Source organism: Lithobates pipiens, unplaced genomic scaffold (assembly GCF_037356315.1).
Source record: "Lithobates pipiens isolate NorthernLeopardFrog02 unplaced genomic scaffold, aLitPip1_a1.2 Scaffold_8, whole genome shotgun sequence".
NCBI lineage: Eukaryota > Metazoa > Chordata > Amphibia > Anura > Ranidae > Lithobates > Lithobates pipiens.
The window spans coordinates 569,549,755-569,574,329 of record NW_027507903.1 but is presented as its reverse complement, the minus strand read 5'-3'; the positions used below and the strand labels follow the sequence as shown (position 1 = coordinate 569,574,329).

The following is a 24,575-nucleotide window of genomic DNA, read 5'->3' as shown; positions in this document are numbered from 1 at the left end:
TATATATATATATATATATATATATATATATATATATATATATATATATATATATATATATATATATATATATATATATATATAGCTTCAAAATAGGAACAAGAATTCCAAAATATTCTCCTTACAGAGGAAAGTGTAGATTGTTCAGTTGAGTGCACATCAATAAGGGGTGTGTAGCATACAGGTTTCTGGATAAACCACAGGCTGATTTTCAACACAAATGAACAGAAACTTACTAAGTTGCGTTGATAGTTGCTGCAAGTGTGAAGAGGTTTCCCTGGAGAAGGAATCTAATAATTGGACAGACTGCTGAACTTCATCCAACTGTAACAGAAAAGACAAACATAGCAGTTTAAATGTATCAACATAAGCCAAAAATCAATTTTATGTTAAATGATAATACAAAATACCAGCTATACATTAATATGCATGTTAAAAGCCGAATCTGTTTATAGATTTAGCCTTCTGTGGTTTCTCCCTTCTCCTCACACTAAATATATTTTTAAATAAAACTGGTTTTCATTACACACCTTATTTTAGACCATTCACATTACTAGGTCTCGGGGTTTCTCTAGGCAATGCAGCCAGATCATAGCGAATGTAAGGGCTAGCAGTGTGCCATACAGTTACATAGTAGGTGAGGTTGGAAAAAAGAAAGAAAAAAAAAACCCACACATCCAACCTATGTGTGTGATTATGTCAGTATTACATTGTATATCCCTGTATGTTGTGGTCGTATCTAATAGTTTTAATTAAATCGATGCTCCCCACTGAGACCAGTGCCTGTGGAAGAGAATTCCACATCCTTACCGCTCTTACAGTAAAGAACCCTCTAAGCATTTTAAAGGTTAAACCGATTTTCCTCTAGTTTTTAGTCAATGGCTGCATAGATTATTAAATTCCCTTTCGCAGAAACGTTTTAGCCCTATTGTGGGGTCACCAGTACGGTATTTGTACATTGAAATCATATCCCCTCCCTCTCAAGCGTCTCTTCTCCAGAAAGAACAAGTTCAGTGCTCGTAACCTAGCCTCATAACGAAGGTCCTCCAGTCTAGTTATTTGTTTTGTTGCCCTTCTCTGGACTCTCCAGTTCCAGTGCATCCTTCCTGAGGACTGGTACACAGAACTGGACAGCATACTCCAGGTGTAGCCGGACCAGAGTCTTGTAGAGTGGGAGAATTATCGTTTATCATTTGTTTTCCTCTGAAGTGAATCCCCTTTGTAATGCATGCCAATATTCTGTTTACTTTTCTTGCAGCAGCTTGGCATTGCATGCCATTGCTGAGCCTATCTACTAGGACCCCCAGGTCCTTTTCCATCCTAGATTCCCTCAGGAGGTTCTCCCCCTAGTGAGTAGATTGCATTCATATTTTTGGCACCTAAATGCATTATTTTACATTTTTCTACAATAAACCTCATTTGCTATGTAGTTGCCCACCCCAATAATTTGTTCAGATCTTCTTGCAAGGTTAACACATCTTGCGGAGAAGTTATTGCCCTGCTTAGCATCGACGGAAAACAGTGGTGGATGATTGCAGGATCCTCTATGGTAAAGAAAAACCCATTCACAACATCCAGAAAAGTGATGTACACTCTCCAGGAGGTGGGCGTATCATCGACAGAGTTTAGAATCAAGAGAAGCCTTTACGAGAGCAAATACAGAGGGTTCACCACAAGGTGCAAACCATTCATAAGCCTAAAGAATAGAAAAGCCAGATTAGACTTTTTTTGTTTTTTTACAAAAAGACAGAACATTCTGGAAAACAAAAAAAATAAAAAAAATAAAGAAATAAAAAAAAAAAAAAAAAAGGAGGAGAAGGCTGGAACAGCTCATGATCCAAATCTGTAAAACGTGGTGGAGGCAGCGTGAAGGCATGGGCATGCATGGCTTTCAGTGGCACTGGCATTTATTGATCAGACAGAAGCTGCCGGATGAATTCCGCAGTGTTTAGAGATAAACTGCCAGCCCATATTCAGCTAAATGCAGCAAAGTTGATTGGTCAGAGCTTCACTGTACAGATGAACAATGATCCAAAACAAACTGCAAATGCAACCCAGGAGCTTGTGAAAGAAAAGTGGAATATTCTGCACTGGCCGAGTCAATCACCTGATCTCAACCCAAATGAGCATGCATTTCACCTGCAAAGAAAAAAAAAGACAAAACTAAAAAGGGCAAAAAAGACCCACAAAAAAAAAAATAAAAAAAATAAAAAAAAGGAGGAAACCAGTCTCTAGCAATGTCCATGGGTTCCAGACTTCAGGCAGTCATTGCCAGTTTATTATATTCATTTTTTACAATTACATTGGGGCCCCTGAAAATATGGGGGGGGACTGTGCATAAAAAAAATGGTGGCAGTTATTAAAATTTGTACTTGATATTTATGTTCAACCCCTTGAATTAAAGCTGAAAGTCTGCACTTCAAATTAATTTGGATGGTTTGATTTTAATTATATACTGGTGGCATACAGAGCCAAAAGTACGAAAATTGTGCCCGTTACAGTCAACAATTGGAAAAGCATGATGGAATGGGGGCTGTGGGTCAGCAAGTCTGGCCTGTTTGTAAGAGGTCAAAACTTGTCTGCCAGAAGTCTGAGCATGTCTGTGTACCATGATCCTCTGGGCCAATTTGGTGCAATGAGACTCACCATGACCTTTTGCTCCATCATGCACAGCAATCAAGGAAGGATCTTCACCGGAGGGAGGGCATAAACCAGGTTGGGGGGGGGGGGGGGGGGGGGGGAGGGGACACCACACACAAACAGCTAATTGAGGCGGCTAGAGAATCCCTGGGTTTAGGCTAGTCAAGTTTGTTCTACTTGTTGTTGAAGCTGAAGGCTAAGATGTTAACATTTGGTTTTCCCTACCTTTGACAGATTGCAAAGGATTCCTGGGTGCAGAGCCCACTCTCCTGGGTCTAGAAATGAATGGCTTAGAAAGTCCACTTCACAGGTGTCCTCTTCAGGAATATGGGTGGCCAAGAAAGCTGGAATTTGGAGTTTCAACCCAGAAGAGTAAATCAGACTTGTTTCTTTTAGGGCAACGTGAAGGGGTTGTGCATATCAAGAGATAGTGCAGTTATAACCCAAGCACTGACTTTGTTCCTGCGGCTGTCTCTCCAAAGAGGATGGCAGCATCTGGAGAAAAGGCAGGTGGCAATTCAGGAGTTACCTCATCCTCCTGAGTCTTAACTAGGCAGAGATCCTGGCTGAATGAAAAATATAAACAGATTCCTCCATCCACACAATCCAGGTGAATGAAAGATTCCCAATGACCACATTTTGCTGAGCAGAGACAGCCACACACACTACATAAAGTGTGATTAGTAAATGGCCAGCTTAAGTCTTGGGGGGGGGGGGGGGGCAACAACATACACCACAGCAAGTATAACAATACAACATTTCTCAGCCTGTAGAACCGGATATTGTGGATTAAAAGCCAGGAATTGGTGTAAATACTCAGGAAAACCCATGTCATCTTATCCATGATGCTGGGCCTACTAGAGGTCCAGGTTTTGACTGCCACAGTGGCCAGTCAAAACTTCAGGGTCTGGGAACCGTAGAAAAGGACCATGTCCCCAGTTCTGTATAACACCCTTTGGGTTAACTGCACTACACATCAAAATTAGTACCCAATGCAAGATCCATTGCCCGAAGCAAGCGTTACAGGCTCACCCAACACAGTAAAGTCTGTATACAATCCCAAAGTAGACACTGAAGATAACAGATCAGGAAAATACTGGATAACCCAGGGTAGTAGACAGTCAAGATCTTGATAGAAGCATTAAGAAAGAGAAAATGGAATGGGTATAAAGACATACTTCTCCAGAGAACAGGTCAAGCAATAAAGTGGTGCCTCATCGAGTAGGTGGCTTTATAAGAGTGTCCTCTAGGGATGGCCCTAACAATTCACCTGAAGGAAGCCTGCATAGAACATATGATCTAAAAAACAAAATTCTTGTGTCCTGAACTTTATGATCAAGATAACATGCTTATTTTCCTACTTCTGTTTACTTGGCAAAAGAAGCGAGAAATTAAGGGGGGGGGGGGGGGGGGGAGGAAAAAAAAAATAAAAAAAAAAAAAGGAAGGAGCCATTACTATATTCTCTCAATCTAGTCTACAAAACAGTTCTCTTGACAAAATTCACCCAACAATATAGCTAAAAAATAAAATAAAAAAAACAGAATATCAGTTTACTATAGCAGCAGCTAGACAAAGCTTCAAATTATTAAAATAAAATTATAAAAAATATATAGTTTCTAACAATACTGTGGGTTGATGTGCTAAAACTGTGGAGTGCCAAATCTGGTGCAGGTCTGCATAGTAACTAATCTTCAAGGTTTTGTCAAAGCTTAAATTGAACAAGCTGAAGTTACAAGCTGTATCCCTGCATGCAGCGGGAGCCAAGGGCACTTCACTGCTGTCTCAGCCAATGAGGGAGAGTCCGACAACAGAGTAAATCGTGCAACATTGCTGGATCGAGATGGGTTCAGATAATTTTTTAGGGAGGGTGCTGCACACAGGTTATCTTAATGCATACAATGCATTAAGATAGAAACCTTCTGCCTTTAGAACAACTAAGCTACAGGGCCTGGTGGTTATGGTCCTGTTTCCCTCATATGTTCCAAACTTGTAGCAAGTTAAAATGAGAATGTGTGAACGGTATGGTTTGTTCTGTGGGAATAAAAAACAGGCTCTGGGATACTATAGGGCTTATTTACTCAAGATGGAGAATGCAAAAATCAGGGTCACTTCTGCATAGAAACCAATCAGCTTCCAACCTCAGGCAATACAATCTGGAAGTGGATTGGCTTCTATGCAGAAGTGAGCCTGATTTTGCCCTCTCCAGCTTTAGTAAATAAACCCCTATGGGTCATCTTGCTCCAAAGGAGCTGGTTATGGAGCAAGCAAAGAGACAGTCTCAATAGAATCTCAAAGAAATGTGGATGTTTAGAAGGGTTACATAAGTGGGTTTGACTGGTTTAAAATGAAGGGGTTCATAATTATATATAAAAATGAGCGGTAGCAGAAAAAGGACCAACATTAAATACTAATTATAAAAAGATTTTTACATAGACATTCATTAATAAATTCAATGAATTTCTATGTTAAATTATTTTTGTAATAAAATTAGCATTAATCTGTAATGTTGGCCTTTTTCTGGTACCGGTAAAGTCCACTCAAATTTGTCCTAACCTTTTTAATTATATGGAGGAGGTACACCACGTCCTAGCCATCACATTTTTCTATATATGGTGTATATGTGTTACGTTAATCAGCTCCCTTGCATAAAATGTTCAAAATTATATTAACCACTTAAGGACCGAGCCGCTTTCTGAGATTTGTTATTGAAAAGTTAAACAGTTTGCTAGAAAATTACTTGTGGGAAAAAAAAAAAAAAAAAAAAAAAAAGGGAAGTATAAAATTTGTAGAACACCCTAGAGCAGTGGTCATCAACCCTGTCCTCAGGGCCCACTAACAGGCCAGGTTTTATGTATTACCTTGGGGAGATGCAGACTAGAATACTGCAATCACTGAGCAGCAAATGATATCACCTGTGGTGTATTTCAGTTATCTTGCAAACCTGGCCTGTTAGTGGGCCCCGAGGACAGGGTTGATGACCACTGCCCTAGAGAATAAAATAGTGGCCGTTGCAACACTTTGTCACAGTTTTTTTGCAGCGGTCTTATTTTTATTTTTTTAAATATTGTACGTATTAGAAGAATTACAAGATTCTAACTACCATAAAGAAGTGCTTACATTTAAAGAGCACCTGTCATTTCAGATCCATCATGGCATCACCCGTTAGCGGGCATCCACTCACTTGCTGCCGCCACGTCCCTCACCTTGTAGTGTCACTGCCGCATCACCAGCCGTCCTATTAAAGTGAATGGGACAGAGGAGACACTGCGGGACAGAGATGACAGTTGCTCTTTAAACATTACAATTTAAAGCCAGTCGATTTAAATCAAGCATTTTTACTAGTGATTTAAATCAAATACACCCTGCTTTATACTTGTAATGTCAACAAATAAGCATATTCCTTTTACTGTTAAAAGTGCCAGGTACAGGATTACATTTGTCACCTGTGGTCTGGGTTCTTCTGCATAAAAAGCATCATAGGATTGTTTGACATATCTGCAAAATACATACATTTTATCACACCTACCACAATTTCCATGCTGTCAAACACTGCCCCCTGCTGACACAAGATTGCGTTGTAGTCTGGTTTGCTTTGGAGGATTCCTTTTTGGGAAGATGGCATGTGTGCACCACTTCCTAACGGAACTTTAATTATTTCATTGTCCTCCAACTGCCTATGTAAAAAATAAAAAAATTAAAAAAAAACACACCACATGAAAAAATAAAAATATTTACAAATGTACAAGTTACATAAAAAATAAAGATGGTAAATGCTACACAGTGTATAACCCTGGGAAATGCTAAACAAAATGTTGATAAACTCCAAACAAAACAACGGATCTTTTCCCCACACTCGTCACAATTTAAATAAATAAAAAACAATCCTGGCTGCGTCATTCATACAAACATCTCCGTGAATGTGAAAACTACAAGTACAGACAGCCTGGGCGGCAAATCGGCTTGAAGTTTGCAAACAAGGTCACCGTTGAGCGCTCCAGGTGCATCCTGTCTTTGTGGCGCTGCCTGTCCGTATGATGTACAGGCAGACAGCTTATACTGGCAGTCTGCAAGAGCCCTGCATTGCACTGTGTGTGTTCCAGGCTCCTAGTAAAATCCCCCCCCCCCCCCCCCCTGCAAAAGATGTGCATTTAATAATTTTACATAAGCGGTTTCAAGAATGGGTACACATTACATAATAGTTTGTTTGAATTGGATTTCTGCTTAGTCCGACGTAAAATGTGTAAAAACAGAATTTTTAAAGCCAAATCAAAAATGCAAAAAAAACTTCCTAGCCTACCCTTACTCTACCCAAAAAAAAAAAAAATTAAAAAAAAATATATTTTTGTGTTTCTGTTAGAGTGTTCCACTCAATCCTTGTCTGGTAAAACATTGTCAGAGCACAAAGGGTAAATCATATGGGAAAACCCAACAGGGGTTCTAACCCCCCACTTAACCATTTCCATACTGGGCCTATTCTGGCACTCCTCTCCCACTAGAGCTGCATGATTCAGGCAAAAATTAGACTCAATTTGTTTTGTGCTTCGAATAAAGATCACTGTTCTCATCTGACACTTAAATAAAAACAATTAGGGCTAACTTTATTAATTCATTAAAGTGCAGTTAAAAGACTGCTGCACAAATACAGTGTGGCATAAAATAGTGCAACAACTGCCATTTTATTCTCTAGGGTCTCTGCAAAAAAAAAAAAAAAAAAAAAAAAAAAAAAAAAAAACTATAATATAATCTGGCATGTTGGAAACTTTTGAAAAAAAACAAAAAACAAAATGATTTCGCAATCGATGATGGGAGAATTGTGCAGGAAATGTAATATAAAAAAAGAAATGCACATGTGCAAGAAAAGAAAAAATGCCCAGAAAGAAAAGATTCCCAGCCACAAAAAAATTTTTCTGTAGCAACAGGAGGTGAAATTGAAGGCTTGGTTGGTTGAATTTCGAAATAAATGGTGGCACCATCGGATCACAAAAAAACACACAAAATTTCTGCTTTTTAAAAGAAAAGTATTTTGAAATTCGCCCATGTATGGCCAGCCTAAGTGATGTGGTCATAAATTTGGCAGCCTGCCCGTTTTTTTTTTTCCCTTCTTAGTTTTAGATCGCCGTCAGCTGTGAGCAGAGAACTCTGCATAGACTCTAGAAAATGTTTTGTTAAGATCGCTAGAAGGAAAGAATCGATCGGATTCTTTAACAATTAATAGTGCAGCTCTATATCCTACATGTAAAAAAAAAAAAAAAAAAAAAAAAAAAAACATAATTTTTTTGCTAGAATATTTACTCAGAACCCCCAAACATTATATGTTTTTTTTTAGAGACCCTAGGGAATAAAATGGCGGTCATTGTAACTTTTTACGTCACACTGTATTTGTGGAGCAATTTTTCTAATGCGTTTTATTTATTCACGAAAAACGTTAGCCCAATTTTTTTGTATAATGTGAAAGCTGAGGTTATGCTGAGTAAATAGATAACCAACATTAGGGATGAGCCTGACATTCGCGGCAAATTCAAAAGCTGTGGAACACCCTTCAAAAGTCTATGGGAGAAATCAAAAAAGTGCTAATTTTAAAGGCCCGTACCTTTAACCACTTGAGACCCGCGCTATAGCCGAATGACGGCTACAGCGCGGATCTCCTTTGCCGGGACTACGTCTATTGACGTAGTCCGGTGCACGAGCGGCCTGCACGCCCCCTGAGGGGCGCGCGCGGCGCGCTCTGTGATCGGCGAGTCTACGAGACTCGCCTGATCACCGATCCGTGCTGTCAGCCAATGAAAAAAAAGAGCCGATCACCGGCGGCCGTGATCGGGACATCAGTCCCGATCACGGCCAGCCCTGCCAGTGCCCACCTGCTTTGCCACATTAATAAAAAATGTGTCCCCCCCGTCAGTGCCACCCAGCAGTGCCCACAATCTGCCTCAACAAAGGTGCTGCACCCCAGTGCCACATATCCGTGCCCAGCAGTGCCGCCCATCAGTCCCATCGATCAGTGGTACCTATCAGTGCCCCTTAGTGCCACCCATCCGTGCCATCTTATCTGTGCCCATCTTTGCCCACCAGTGCAGCCTATCAGTGCCGCCTATCAGCGCACTTCAATGAAGGAGAAAAAATGACCCGTTTGCAAAATTTTATAACTATTAAACATGATTTTTTTTTTTTGCATTTTTTTTGTTTGTTTAGCAAAAAATAAAAAACTCCCAGCTGTAATTAAATACCACCAAAAGAAAGCTCTATTTGTGGGAAAAAAAAAATGATAAAAATTTCATTTGGGTACAGTGTTGTATGCTCGCGCAATTGTCATTCAAAGTGCATCAGCGCTGAAAGCTGAAAATTGGTCTGGGACTGTGGGGGGTTTAAGTGTCCAGTAAGCAAGTGGTTAAAAAGGTCAGAGGTGACAGCGACCATCTGGTCACCGGAAATCTCTATACTCAACTTCTGGCACCGACTGAACTGTATGATTGGTTCTTATAGTGCAGGGAATTTCCGGCTGAAAAAGAGGATATCTGAATGACATCCTCAAAGGCCAGATGGTCATAGGATGTACTTTGGCATGAAGTGGAAGTTTACTGGACTTGCTCTTAAAATTCCACAGAGTCAGATTCTTGCATAAGCCCAATTATGTATGGTTCTCTGGATTAATACATTACAGAAAGAAAACTACAAGTAGGCATTAATTAAAGCAGAGTTCCAGATGAAGTGAAAAAAAATAAAATTTGAAGTCAGCAGCTATGACACGTCCATCGGCTCTAGGTGCAAGCATCCTTATTAAAAAGGGAAACAGGAAGTCTTGCAGCTTCACATCCCGTTACCTTTCACGCAGCACCGTCTTGTGTGTGGGACGCACAGGTCCCAGAAGGCAAGGGGGGGGGGGGGGAACGACGACTTCGTGACGTGTACAGCTGAGTTCCACTCGCCTTTCAGTTTATATAAAAATAAAAAAGTCAGCTACAAAAAGTCTAGCTGCTGACTTATAACAGACACTCCCCTGTCCCATGGTCCAGCGATGTGGTTGCCTGAAGCCTCGCTCCTAGTGGCCAGGCAATCCTCTGATCTTCTGGGATGTGCCCCAAAAGACTGCAGTGAGGGAGGGGCCGCCTAGGCGGTGAGAAGACAGAAAGTACCTGTCAAAACCAGGTACCCACTCCCCTCCCCCCAAAATAAAGTAAGGTGGCAAGGAGTGCTTAGAGTGGAACTCCGCTTTATGCACGATTTTTAAATAGGGTTGCTTGACTACATCATATTAAAACAAACCTGGATATTTCTTCTGCTTTCTTCTTGTAATCTTCCAAATGCTCTTCCCACTGCTGACACTCACTGGTCATACTGAAAAAAAAAAAAAAAAAAAAAAAAAAAAAAAAGTTAGGTTCCTGTAATAAATGCTTAGGAATGAGACTTTGTAGCCGTGTTTTGATCTGACTACAGACAGAGACAGACTTCTCTTCCTCAATTTTTCATCTATTGATAATCTGTCTTTATAAAATAAGCCATATAACAGGAATAAGCCATGTTAGCTACTGTAGTCACCCAGACTTAGTGAGCATTGCGGTGATGGTGACAGAAGTGCACAAAGGTTGCTCATCCTTGCTGTAAGGTCTCCAGAAGATTGCCAATTAACAGACTTTTCTCTTTTTATTCGCTTTTAAAAAACAAGCTGCTGCCACCGGTGCAGTCATGGGTTTCTTAATGGTGCACAGTTCAGATGACTTTCTGCCGAGAACGAACCCATTAATAACACAAGAAATCCTTCTGATGTTCTCCTCCTAGAATTTTCAAACTGAAAATCTTTAAAAAAATAAATGAATAAACGTGGTTGCATATGTGTGCACACCCTCATAACTGGGGATGTAGCCGTGTTCAGAATTAGACAATCACAGTCAAATTCATGTTAACTAGGAGTTAGTACACACCTGTCATTTAAAGTGCCTCTGATTAACCCCAAATAAAGTTAAGCTGTTCTAGTAGGTCTTTCCTGACATTTTCTTAGTTGCATCCTACAGCAAAAGCCATGGTCCGCAGAGAGCTTCCAAATCAGAGGGATCTCGTTAAAAAGGTATCAGTCAGAAGTAGGGTACAAAAAGAATTTCCAAGGCATTAGACATACCATGGAACACAGTGAAGACAGCTATCAATCAAGTGGAAGGCAGGAGGGAAAAAAAAAAAAAAAAAAAAAAAACACAACACGGCACAGTGACATTATGAAGAACTGGATGTCCCTCCAAAATTGATGAAAAGATAAGAAAACTGGTCAGGGAGGCTGCCAAGAGGCCTACAACAACATTAAAGGAGCTGCAGGAGTATCTGGCAAGTACATGTGACAACAATCTCCCATATCCTTCATATGTCCGGGCTATGGGGGAGAGTGGCACAACGGAAGCCTTTTCTTACAAAGAAAAACCATCCGAGCCCAGCTAAATTTTGCAAAAACACATCTGAGGTCTCCCAAAAGCATGTGGAGAAAGGTGTTGTGGTCCAATGAAACCAAGGTTGAACTTTTTGGCCATAATTCCAAAAGAAATGTTTGGCGCAAAAAAAAAAAAAAAAAAAAAAAAAAAAAAAAAGGTGCTTTAACAATTAGGTTAAGGGTGTGCACACTTAAAGCGGGAGTCCGCCGTTTTTTTTTTTTTTTTTTTTTTTTTAACCACTTCCCACCCGGCCAATGCATATATACGGCCGGGTGGGAGCCGTCTACTCCTGATAGGCCGTTCAGGAACGTCCTTCAGAAGTAGTGGGATCGCGTGCACGGCACATCTCAGATCGGCAGGAGGGCTCTGTGATTGGCCCTCCTGATCACATGACGGCCGTGTCCAATCACGGCCGTCATGTGATGTAAACAAACAGCCGGTTGCTAGGCAATCGGCTCTCCTCTCCTCACACGGAAGTCATCGCTGAGGAGAGGAGAGCAGAACGCTGCAGCCGGCTGATGATCAGTGAGTATGAGCTGTTTTTACAGCTTTTTACTCACTGATCACCAGTGTAGTGTCAACACACAACACACCACACAGTACAAACACAGTCCCCACATATGTCCCCAAATAATAAAAACATGTCCCCCACATATGTCCCACTAAAATCACATGTCCCAATGATTATCTGCACACATATGTACGTGATCACCTGCACACATATGTACATGATCATTTGCGTACATATGTCCGTGATCACACAAACCAATTATTATACACTTAACGGAATTTTTTTTACCAAAAACATGTAGCAGAATACATTTTGGCTTAAATTTATGACAAAATTTGATTTTATTGGATTTATTTTCAAATAGAAAAAAGAAAATATTGTTTTTTTTCCAAATTTCCGCTTATATCGCAAAAAATAAAAAAACGGAGTCGTGAATAAATAACACCAAAATAAAAGCTCTATTTATGCGAACAAAATGATAACCATTTCATTTGGGTACAGTGTAACATGACCGCGCAATTGTTATTGAAAGCGCTAGAGCGATGAAAGCTGAAAATTGGGCTGGGAAGGAAGGGGGTGAAAGTGCCCTGTATTGTAGTGGTTAAAAGCCAGCAGCTACAAATCCTGCAGCCGCTGACTTTTAAAATAATGACTTACCCGCCCAGCGCGCCCGCGATGTCGGCACCCAAAGTCGATCTCTCGATCGTCTCTCGGGGTGCTGCCGCCCCCATCTTGGGTATGGGAATCAGGAAGTGGAGCCTTTCGGCTTCATTTCCCGGTTCCCTACTGCGCATGCGCGAGTCGCGCTGCGCAATAAGGATGGTCCCCGCTGTCTCTGGGATCCGTGTGTTTCCCAGCAGGCAGCAGGGGGACCTTCGGAAAGGGGCGTACCTTCTGCAGAATCTACGCAGGAAGTGGGTGCAGATACCTGTACTGTACAGGTACCTACACCCCCCTGCCCCCTGAAAGGTGCCAATTGTGGCGCAGGAAGGAGGGAGGGTTCCAATGAGTGGAAGGGCTACTTTAGGGTGGACCTCCGCTTTAAGCAATATTTTTTTTTTACCACCCCCCAAAAATATTTTTTTTTTTTTTTTATTGAGCTGTACAGTTTAAAACATCACATTTAAAAGGTGTAAAGTTCTGAAAAATTATTTATGGTTGTCCCATTTCTTTACATCACAGAAACCTGATATTTTAACAGGGGTGCTTAGACTTTTTATATCCACTCTAAGTGCAACTCGTTATTTAAGGGGAAAAAAAAAGAAATAATAATAAACACCACACACACACACACACACACACACACACACACACTCTGAGAGTTTTACAATCACTTTGAAGATGCCGCTCTACCCTGGATAGGATCTTGCTGACAAGAATTCTGCATGTGCTATTAGAAGAACTGCCAGGGATTCTACAAGTACGAGTGCTCAAAGTCCTGGCAGGGATTCTGAAAGCAGGTGGTGTTCTCGAAAGCCTGGCAGAAGTTCTAGTGGACATGGAGGCACTATAACAAACGGTCTGAAAGAACATCAAGGTCTAAGCCGATTGCTCTTGAAGAAGCAAGTTGTCGTTGTATTGCACATGGGGAATACCTTGGTAAACATTCTGGAAGCAGTGGGCAAGCCAAACTCCAGTGCAACAAACTGGTAGTTGTGATCCTCCACAACAAACCTTAGAAACCATTTAAGGTTAAAAAACAGGATGTGCAGGTAGATATCTTTGACATTCACAGATACCAGGAAGGCTCCAAACTAAAGCGAAGCAATCACCAATTGGGTGGACTTAAACATAAAACTTTTTGCATTTGCAAGAAACCATTGAGATCCAGTATAGGCTGAATTACAGCCTTTGGAACCGTAAAGAAGTTGGAGTAAAAGCCATCAAACTGTTCCACATTTGCAGAATGAGTGCAATGATGCTCTGAGAAAGTAACCTTTTTAGTGTTGCAACAAAAACCTTCCATACTGCTGCAGAACATAGCACCGCTTACTGTAATAGATAATGCTACCATGTAAATTGCACACAGCGCGGTCACATCTTTTAGAAATAGTTGGTTTGGGCTAGGGCTGCAACCAACGATTATTTTCATAATCGATTAGTTGGCCGATTTTTTTTTTTTTTTTTAAAGTGATTAATCGAAACAAAGTGTGGTGTATAATTTGGTTAATATATAACGTTTTAAAAAAGGCAATTTATTCTTAAATAATCTCTATGCAGTGGTAAAATATAAATAACCAACTATATGGTTTGGGAGCAAAATATCTAATCCATTCTGAGAACAGACAGAAGAGATATACTGTATATACTATTAGGAGGAGAATATACATATATACACACACACACACACACACACACACACACACACATAGTGCCTTGCGAAAGTATTCGGCCCCCTTGAACTTTTCAACCTTTTGCCACATTTCAGGCTTCAAAACAAAGATATAAAAAATTTATTTTTTGTGAAGAATCACCAACAAGTGGGACACAATTGTGAAGTGGAACGAAATCTATTGGATATTTTAAACTTTTTTAGCAAATAAAAAACTGAAAAGTGGTGCGTGCAAAATTATTCGGCCCCTTTACTTTCAGTGCAGCAAACTCACTCCAGAAGTTCAGCGAGGATCTCTGAATGATCCAATGTTGTCCTAAATGACTGATGGTGATAAATAGAATCCACCTGTGTGTAATCAAGTCTCTGTATAAATGCACCTGCTCTGTGATAGTCTCAGGGTTCTGTTGAAAGCGCAGAGAGCATCATGAAGACCAAGGAACACACCAGGCAGGTCTGTAATACTGTTGTGGAGAAGTTTAAAGCCAGATTTGGATACAAAAAGATTTCCCAAGCTTTAAACATCCCAAGGAGCACTGTGCAAGCGATCATTTTGAAATGGAAGGAGTATCAGACCACTGCAAATCTACCAAGACCTGGCCGTCCCTCTAAACTTTCAGCTCAGACAAGGAGAAGACTGATCAGAGATGCAGCCAAGAGGCCCATGATCACTCTGGATGAACTGCAGAGAACTACAGCTGAGGTGGGAGAGTCTGTCCATAGGACAACAATCAGTCGTACACTGCACAAATCTGGCCTTTATGGAAGAGTGGCAAGAAGAAAGCCATTTCTCAAAGATATCCATAAAAAGTCTCGTCTAAAGTTTGCCACAAGCCACCTGAGAGACACACCAAACATGTGGAAGAAGGTGCTCTGGTCAGATGAAACCAAAATCCAACTTTTTGCCCACAATGCAAAACGATATGTTTGGCGTAAAAGCAACACAGCTCATCACCCTCAACACACCATCCCCACTGTCAAACATGGTGGTGGCAGCATCATGGTTTGGGCCTGCTTTTCTTCAGCAGGGACAGGGAAGATGGTTAAAATTGAGGGGAAGATGGATGCAGCCAAATACAGGACCATTCTGGATGAAAACCTGTTGGAGTCTGCAAAAGACCTGAAACTGGGATGGAGATTTATCTTCCAACAAGACAATGATCCCAAACATATAGCAAAATCTACAAAGGAATGGTTCACAAATAAACGTATCCAGGTGTTAGAATGGCCAAGTCAAAGTCCAGACCTGAATCCAATCGAGAATCTGTGGAAAGAGCTGAAAACTGCTGTTCACAAACGCTCTCCATCCAACCTCACTGAGCTCGAGCTGTTTTGCAAGGAAGAATGGGCAAGAATTTCAGTTTCTCGATGTGCAAAACTGATAGAGACATACCCCAAGCAACTTGCAGCTGTAATCGCAGCAAAAGGTGGCTCTACAAAGTATTAACGCAAGGGGGCCGAATAATTTTGCACGCCCCACTTTTCATTTTTTTTAATTAGTTAAAAAAAGTTTCAAAAATCCAATAGATTTCGTTCCACTTCACAATTGTGTCCCACTTGTTGGTGATTCTTCACAAAAAATAAAAATTTTATATCTTTCTTTATGTTTGAAGCCTGAAATGTGGCAAAAGGTTGAAAAGTTCAAGGGGGCCGAATACTTTCGCAAGGCACTGTGAATACACACTGTGCGTGTATGTATGTATGTATGTATGTATGTATGTATGTATGTATGTATGTATGTATGTATGTATGTATGTATGTATGTACGTACATACACATACACACACACACGTAGAGGGTGAATCTGGTAAATATCGACTCAGATCAAATTATTTTTCAATTTTAATAATGTTCGATTTTCTAATCATTAGTGGGGTCAAATCAACGTTCATTTTCAACTATAGTGACAGGAAAATTTGGAAATAGAAAACTTCTTGGTCAAAAGGAATTTTCCGACAGTATGTGGTTTTTCGTTCAGAAATTACATTCATTTTGAACACAAATGAAAATGTCAAAAACATTCTTTCATTCAAAAGATTTTTTTGTACAAAGATTTTTCTTCTGAATATTCTCATCTGAAAACTGATCTGTGTTGGCAGCATAAGGTTTGGAAGGGGGAAAAAAATAAATAAATAAAAAAAAAAAAAAAAAAAAGGGGGGGGGGGGGGGGGAAGGAAAGGAAAGCTGCCAAAACACATTACATGCTTTTCTGCAGCTTCTCCACTGAAGTATATTGAACCAAAAAAAAATAATAATTAATTAGATAATCACTACTGTAAGGGGTTAATTTTTGCTGTAGAACTGTGAAAGTAATATTTACAGTAGAGATTTGCTCTTTTTGTACTACAAAAGGGCTCATTTTAGTTTTTTTTTACCCCCATTAGGTTATTGGCCGATTAATAGATTATGAAAATAGTAATTGGATTCATTTCATAAACCATTTGTTGTTTCAGCCCTAGTTTGGGCCAGACTATTTAAAGTGAAACTAAACCCGGATATATACCTTAGAATTGTTCTGCCTGCAGCTCAAAATGCATCACATCTAAAATCAAGTCAAGTCCTTACTTAAAAACAAATCTAAAAATGTAACAGTGCAGTTCTTTACATCCACTTAACCACTACAATACAGGGCACTTTCGCCCCCTTCCTTCCCAGCCCAATTTTCAGCTTTCATCGCTCTAGCGCTTTCAGTGACAATTGCGCGGTCATGCTACACTGTACCCAAATGAAATTTTTATCATTTTGTTCGCACAAATAGAGCTTTATTTTGGTGGTATTTATTCACGACTCCGTTTTTTATTTTTTGCGATATAAGCGCAAAAAAGCGGAAATTTGGAAAAAAAACAATATTTTCTTTTTTCTATTTTAAAAGAAATCCAATAAAATCAAATTTTGTCATTAATTTAAGCCAAAATGTATTCTGCTACATGTTTTTGGTAAAATTCCATTAAGTGTATAATAATTGGTTTGTGTGATCACGGACATATGTACGCAAATGATCATGTACATATGTGTGCAGGTGATCACGTACATATGTGTGCAGATAATCATTGGGACAAGTGATTTTAGTGGGACATGTTTTTATTATTAGGGACATGTATGTTTTGGGGACATATGTGGGGACTGTGTTTACACTGTGTGGTGATTTGTGTTTACACTATACTGAAGATCAGTGAGTAAAAAGCTGTAAAAACAGCTCATACTCACTGATCATCAGCCGGCTGCAGCAATCTGCTCTCCTCAGCGATGACTTCTGTGTGAGGAGAGGAGGAGCCGATTGCCTAGCAACCGGCTGTTTGTTTACATCACATGACGGCCGTGATTGGACACGGCCGTCATGTGATCAGGAGGGTCAATCACAGAGCCATCCTGCCGATCTGAGATGCGCCGTGTCCCGGTGACACGGGCGCATCGGGATCGCGCCGCTGCGCGGGCACGCGCGATCCCGCTCCTCCTGATGGACGTTCCTGAACGTCCTATCAGGAGTAGACGGCTCCCACCCGGCCGTATATGTGCATTGGCCGGGTGGGAAGTGGTTAAAGTAAAAATGCAAGGAGAATTCGTTTCTGTATTACTATATACCAGACATGAAACAGGACTTACACAGCAATGTCACTTCTAACTTTTTCCTGAAGAGTTTCCACGTCTTCATTATTCGATAAACTGTTTGGATCAAGAAAGAAAGCATTGATATATATTTTTTTTAAATAAAACAACCTATAGAAAACAGACCACAAGAGAATATTTGGATTTAAAAAAAAAAAAAAAAAAAAAAACACAACACAATCTTTTCAGCAAGGCATGTCCTTGTCTTGAATCAAAACACTCCATCTTTTCTTCAGATTTACCCCATTTCTGTGCCTCTCAAAACAGGTCCCCTCTACCCGAGATTTATCAACCTTCCAAGTGTGTGCAACCAAGCATCCCCGTTTTCTCTATATGGAAAATACATACCTTTAATAAATGGCTTCCGGTCACATCACCCATGTGTAATTTCCAGAAGGAGAGACGAAACACCAGCCACCAACAGCTTGTGATTAGCAGCTATGCCTAGAACTGCCATCATCACAGCACTGTCCCTAAAAGCTACAGATAGTAGCAGTCTGTGAGAGAGAGGTAAACCTTGAATTACATTCCTATACTTCTAATTATGATGTTAACTGGAGTCATGTGGAATCATGGGAAACGTAGCTCATGAATAGGTCAGTAGTGTTATGTGCCGCCCGCATTGATCTTCCCACCAAACCTCCATACAATAAACTGCATGACTTCACACGAAAGAAAATAATTAAATAATCCATTTGTGAAACCTAAAAAAAAAAAAAAAAAAAAAAAATAATAAAAAAAAGCTTTTAAAACATCCATGGGGAAAGTGAGCATGTTCCTGGATTGCGCTTTAAAGTGGTTCTAAACGCTCGAAATTTACCTTAAAGTGGATGTGAACCCAAAGTTTTTTTTTCTTGCCCGGCACAATATATAGAGCATGGGATTTCAGATCAGCTGTGCCCAGTCTTGCCATGAAGAGTTATTCCAGGTCTGAGCAATTTTTTTTTTTTTTTTTTACTGAAAAAAAAAAAAATAAAAAAAGAAGAGAACGGACAAACTGAAATCTTTGTCTGTTCTTCCCCCTTGCTGTGAGTGACAGGTGATTTACATCTCATGCACTAGCCTAAGACAAGCATTATTATTAATTTTTATTTTTTTTTATTCCCACCCCCACTCCTTTCTTCAGCAGCTCTGCAAGGAGTGGCTGATCCACACCTCAGCATGATTTGGCATGCTGAAGTCATGTGGGGACTTTTCCGGGTTTTGACTGGATGTTAGTGATCATAGCAGAAGTTCAATGTGAGAAACACATAGGAGAAAATGCATGCCGATAAGTGTAGAGGTGGGCAGGGAGTCCACTGATATCACGACTAGACCCACTGTGCCGTGACCCACCCACAAAATCTGCAGTTTTTTGGGTCTCATAGCAGACAGAGGGGAGACATTTGACAGAGAAATATACATGCATGTCCTTCTAGATAACCCAATATTGCAGTTTAGAAAGGTCAAGAGTTGGGTTTACATCCACTTTAATGCCTTCCGTGCATTAAGGAGAGGGAAAAATAAAATAAAAATAAAAAGTCCCTTCTCCATCCAGTACTGTGCCCGTCTGCAGCAGTTCTTACCTCACATAAGACAGCCTTTGGCTGCTGTCAAATCCTGTGAACAGAGACCACAGGACGGGGCTAACTGGCACTGTCTCAATAGACACACACAGTCTGGCTTGGGATCAAGCCCACACATCTTCCCCCATCTGTCACCAGCTGTGTCCACTGGATACAGCCAATGACTGATCATTATACTGGCCTGCTGCCAGTACAATGTGATCAGTGTAAACAATGGATGGCTTCCTTTAATTCCAATCTGTTGTATACAGTTGTGTTGCTAGCTGTGATTTGTCATAGTGATCACATGGTACAGCCAGGGCCAATCACAGCCCATCTGATTTGTTTTGGCCAATCACAAAAGACACTGAATGAACCAGTTTCATTCAGTAAAAATGGTTGCTTATACTAATCATTGTGTGAAAAATAAAAAAATCCTGATCACTTTTCCACAGTAGTAGTGTTACTATGATAAACACTGTATTGCTCTGGTCAGCGTGTTAAGAAGAGAAAAAAAAAAAAAAAAAAAAAAAAAAAAAAAAAAATTTTTATACATTACTGTTACCACTCAGTGTCCCGATCATTGCCACACCAGTTATACGATAACGCTGTACTTGGTTTAACCGCTTGCCGACCGGGGCACGCAAATGTACGTTGGCAGAATGGCACGGACAGGCAAATGGGCATACAGGTACGTCCCTTTAAATTTCCCGCCGTCTCATTGTGTGCGCGCTGGTCGGAACGTCCGATCTCAGGTCCCGCGGACTCAATTGCCACGGTGATACCCTTGATTGCCTCATGGGGAGGAAGAACGGGGAAGATGTAATGTAAACAAGCATCTACCCGTTCTGCCTAGTGACAGTGTCACCGATCTCAGAAAACTTCTACTATACGTTTGTTATGTGTTGAAATTCAGAGATTTCTAAAGATTTTTTTTTGTTTATTTTTTCTTACCTTCTAGAGGTTTCTCAGGAAGGGGATGTCATGGGTGACTGCAAAGTGAGCCTGTCCCAAATCTGGAGACAGATCTCATTAATATAAAAATTTATTTCATTAACTGCTTGCCGACCAGCCACAGGTTGGCTCTCCTGTGTGAATTGCTGAAGCTGTACGTCAGCGCCACAATGTCCACCGGTGACCCGTGATCGCCTAGTACAGAGGCAGAATGGGGATCTGCCTTTGTAAACAAGGCGGATACCCATTCTGACAGAGGACATGACAGATCTACTATTCCCAGTGATCTGTCATGTCGCCCATGGCCCATCCCCCCCCTACAGTTAGAACACACCCAGGGAACACAGTTAGCCCCTTGCTCACTTCTAGTATTAACTTCTTTACTGCCAGTGTAATTTTTACATTGATCAGTGCATTTTTATAGCACTGATCAACATGTCCCACTGCACTTGTCCCATAAATTGTCACATGTGACTGCCGCAACCCTGAAAAAAAGAAAATATTTATAATAAAAAAGGTCTCACTAAATCTTCCCCCCATTTCTCAAAAAAAAAAAAAAAAAAAAAAAATTAAAAGATAAAAAAATAAAAAAATAATTGATGGTAATGAAACCATAGGGCAATGGCAAACACCACGGCCAACAGTCTTTATGTAGCAGATGGATATGTGGACAGTTCAGATAATTCAGTCACTTTTCTCTTAGTGTGCACCTTCCACCAGAGTAAGAGTGCAATTATACACCTCGTGAAGCACACACACCCCTCTGGGGTACAAACTCACCAGACCGCTAGAAAGAGCATCAGTATACAAACACTGCTCTGTGCTGACACCCCACTTATCCAGAAGGTCCACTGGTACAGGTACTCCGATTGTATCATAAAACACAAGGATAGATGTACATAGTGTAATCCTGTTTATTATAATGCAACATACTCATACAGCAGAAACCCCCCTTAATCCTAGCTGCTTACATTTAAAATGCAATCAACAAGGATAAAGAAATACAATAGAGGGTGCCATCACCATCTCCAGCCATCCGCTGTTCCTTACAGACACTGTGTTCCACGCTCTGCCTTCTACCCAGAAGTGTAACACATTATCTATAATGGCTGCTGCTGTAAGAATAAGACCAAACATCAAAAACGGAGGACAACTCCATTGAGTTGCTGAAAGGAAGCAAATAGACTTCCTACAACTATGTAGATATGGATCTGGGGGGGGGGGGGGAAGAATTAAGTACTTAAAAAAGGTTAAGTACCAAGTCAGCAGGGCAAAAAAAAAAAAAAAAAAAATTCATTCTCTGTAGAACACTCTTGAAAATTTTAGTACATTGGTAGAAGGCAGCTTCTCTATATGCAACAGTATAATCTGAAAGTTTAAAGAGGAAGTAAACCCTCCTGCACAAATAAATAAAAACACACCCTGCAAGATAAAGGCATAATGAGCTAGTATGCATAGCATACTAGCTCATTATGAATTACCCGAGAACAAATCCCACGCAGCCATCCTCTTCTCCCCCTCAGACCGCCGACATGTCGCCCGGGGCTTGCTTCCGCGTATCATGGCTCTGGCACTGTGATTGCCCGGCGCCGCAATGACATCACTCCTGCACATGAACGGCACAGTTCAACTGAAGCAATGGCACGTACGGATATTGCTTAAGTGCGCATGTGCCGCATGCAAATACAGGGATAGCTCCTGAACCATGCAGGTTTAGGAGATATCCAGTGCAGCTACAGGAAAGCCTAGTTATAGGCTTGTCTGTAGTTTAAAGTGGTTGTAAAGGGTTTACAACTACATTTCCTGTGTCCCTCAGGCGAGAGAAAGACAAGCAGCTTTTGCTACAATATTGACCTTTTTAGAGTTATCCCTTGCTCACCAAAGTCCAGCATCAATCCTCTTCTGGGTTGAATGATACTAGCTTCCTCTGACCCTGGGGATTTCTTGAACACTCCCTCTGGATATGCAACACCATGTTATCAATGCGAAGTACAAAACTGCAGAAAACGGCACTGATGATGTCATAAGGTTAGCACTGGGCTCTGTAGTATTGAGGATCACCCATTGCCACTGGAGGCAGTAGAGTAAGGACTCCATATAACCTCCCAGAAGACTGTTCAATTTACTTTGTTAGGAGAATGTGTTATTTTAAAACAAATTTTTAACCATTTCAGCGCCAGGATACTTTACCCCCCTTAATGACCAGGTCATTTTTGTCAAAGGGGCACCGTGTTGCCTTAACTGACAATTGCAGACGTGCAAAGCTGTACCCAAACAAAAAGTATCAGTTAGGTCAATACATATTCTGCTACATTTATATTACCAAAAATAAGCACTGATCACTGTATAAATACACTGGTAGGGAAGGATTTAACACTAGGGGGCAATAAAGAGGTTAAGTGTTCCCTAGAGAGGTGCTTTCTTACTGTGGAGGGAGAAGATCTGTTCCGGATCATTAAGAACAGCAGATCTCCCTCTCCTTTTGCCTCTGAGGAGTGATCTCAGGTGGCCGATGCACAGAGTCCACCGTGGGGTGCGCCACCAGCGATCGCATGCACGGACCGACATACGGGTACGTCAATTCGTGCAACCGAGCCTCCTTGTCGCAGTATATCTGCAGTGGGGGGGGGGGGGGGGGGGGGGTGTCGGCAAGTCATTAAGTAGCAAACAGAACTGCCAAATATAAACAGGAAACACTGGCAAGGATTCAATGTTGCTAACCAAGATACAGCAGTCCTAACAGGTGGATTAAAATCAAGCACAGCAAAGAAAGCTTTGAACGCAAAAAAATAAAAAAAAAACCCCACCACACAAAAAATATAAAAAAAAAAAATAAAAAAAAAAAAAAAAAAAGTTAAAATTTCATTTCAGGCTAATGGCTGTACAATTGTACCGGGTTTCACTAAAATTATAATCTTACAACTGACCAACAACTGCACTGTGAGGGCCCAATGGTATTAATGGACTGTGTAAGTAGGCCTCTGTACAACATTATGTAGTTTCTGCCAAACACTAAAAACATATGAGAAAGGTATTGCGAGATTATGAAAGACACAGGTAAACTGCTGCAGCAAATGGTCCTTTTGTGAAAAACCTACTTCTGATATTCAGTTTTGGATTGTATTCTTGGAAGAGGAGATCATCATTTGTCAGTTATAAAGACAACAGATGTGCTGGATAAAAAAAAGGTAAGGCACAAAGAATCCCTTCAGCCAAACCAGGGATAATGATCTTTACTTCAGATTACAAAGGTGTAACAGCTTTTGTTCTCACTTGAATCATTTCATTGCAAGAATAAGCCTGGAAGGAGAGGGAAAAAAAAAAAAAAAAAAAAAACCACACACCCATCCACAACACAGCAGAGGTTCTCAATGTTCTCTTTTTGCAAATGGGCGAGGACGTGAACTCATTTGACGTTTCCATTTAAAGTCACCTTGCCCATGCCAAAGTGACCATGCGAAAATTCCACCCTGGCCCCTAAACTCACCTTGAGCGTGCTCCCCCACTGATCTTATCTCCAATGTAGCTAGAAATAAAAGCCCAAATGTTGACTGACGTCAGACACTTAAGCCTAGTACACATGGGCCAAATGTCGGGCAGCATCAGCCAGTTCAACAGAATCTGGCCAACTTTTGGCCCATGTGAACAGCAGCCGGGCCAGCTTCTGAAGGAGCATGACCAGAAAAGGTCTGCCGATTGGCTCCTGATAAGTGCTCCCAGCAAGGAAATAAAAAAAAAAATAAAGAAGCGAACACTGGCACTTTTTTGGGAACCAGTGACATTAATACAGTGATCACTGCTAAAATATGCACTGTGACTGTACTAATTGAAACCGGGAAGGGGTTAACAGAGGCGATAAAAGGATCAACTGCATGCCTAGCTAGAGTTTTAGGGCATGAGGTGCTTTTACTAGTGGAAGGCATGGATCGGTGTCCCTGCTTTGCAGATACACAGGATCCATGCCTTCTGTAATAACAGAACGGAAATCTGCCTTGTTAACAGTCTGCCTGTGTACAGAACTATCAGCGGGTGCTGGCAGACAGCGAATCCATGGGATTTGCTGATTGACTCCCGCTGTGTAAAATCAGTGGGAACGGGCCGCCAGTGGCGCACACTCACGCCCGATACCCAGAAGCGCAGGATATGTATAGATATACACAGACGCGATCTGGCGTAGCGCGGCCACCCTGTAGCAGTAAAATTAATATAGAGCTGTCAGGAACTGGTTAACTACAGTGCTGGCATTACTCCTTCAGCCATGGAAAGCCAGCCATAGCCATTTCAAATTTTGGCCTGTTCAGAAGGAACCAGCTGAGATTCAAACCATGTATGGGAAGGTTGAAAGTACTCAAGTTGATTAATGAGTACAACCAGTCTGCTAGAATTTTATTTGCAATTATTGTTAGTGTCTTCCCCTGCCGGGACATTACAATGGCTCTGCGGGTGGGATTCCCCCCCCCCATATTAACACTCTTAGTTGCAGGAAAGAAAAACCACTGTTTATGGCCAGCCTAACAGTAAATGGGCCTGGCAATTGGCTGCTAGACCAAAGCATTTTCACAGAGCAGATCACATG

General features: G+C 40.9%; 1 protein-coding gene across 4 annotated transcripts in view; it reads right to left on the bottom strand.

Moving 5' to 3' along the window:
• Window positions 1-24,575, bottom strand: part of DSN1 (DSN1 component of MIS12 kinetochore complex) — a 45,535-nt gene that overhangs the window by 5,840 nt on the left and 15,120 nt on the right. For all 4 annotated transcript variants that reach the window (XM_077470160.1, XM_077470158.1, XM_077470159.1 and 1 more), the window contains exons 6-9: window positions 17,499-17,558; window positions 9,902-9,973; window positions 6,168-6,315; window positions 237-324 (exon numbers count right to left, since the gene is read on the bottom strand). In XM_077470160.1, the coding sequence (XP_077326286.1) occupies window positions 237-324; window positions 6,168-6,315; window positions 9,902-9,973; window positions 17,499-17,558 (368 nt within the window). The remainder of the gene's footprint in view (window positions 1-236; window positions 325-6,167; window positions 6,316-9,901; window positions 9,974-17,498; window positions 17,559-24,575) is intronic.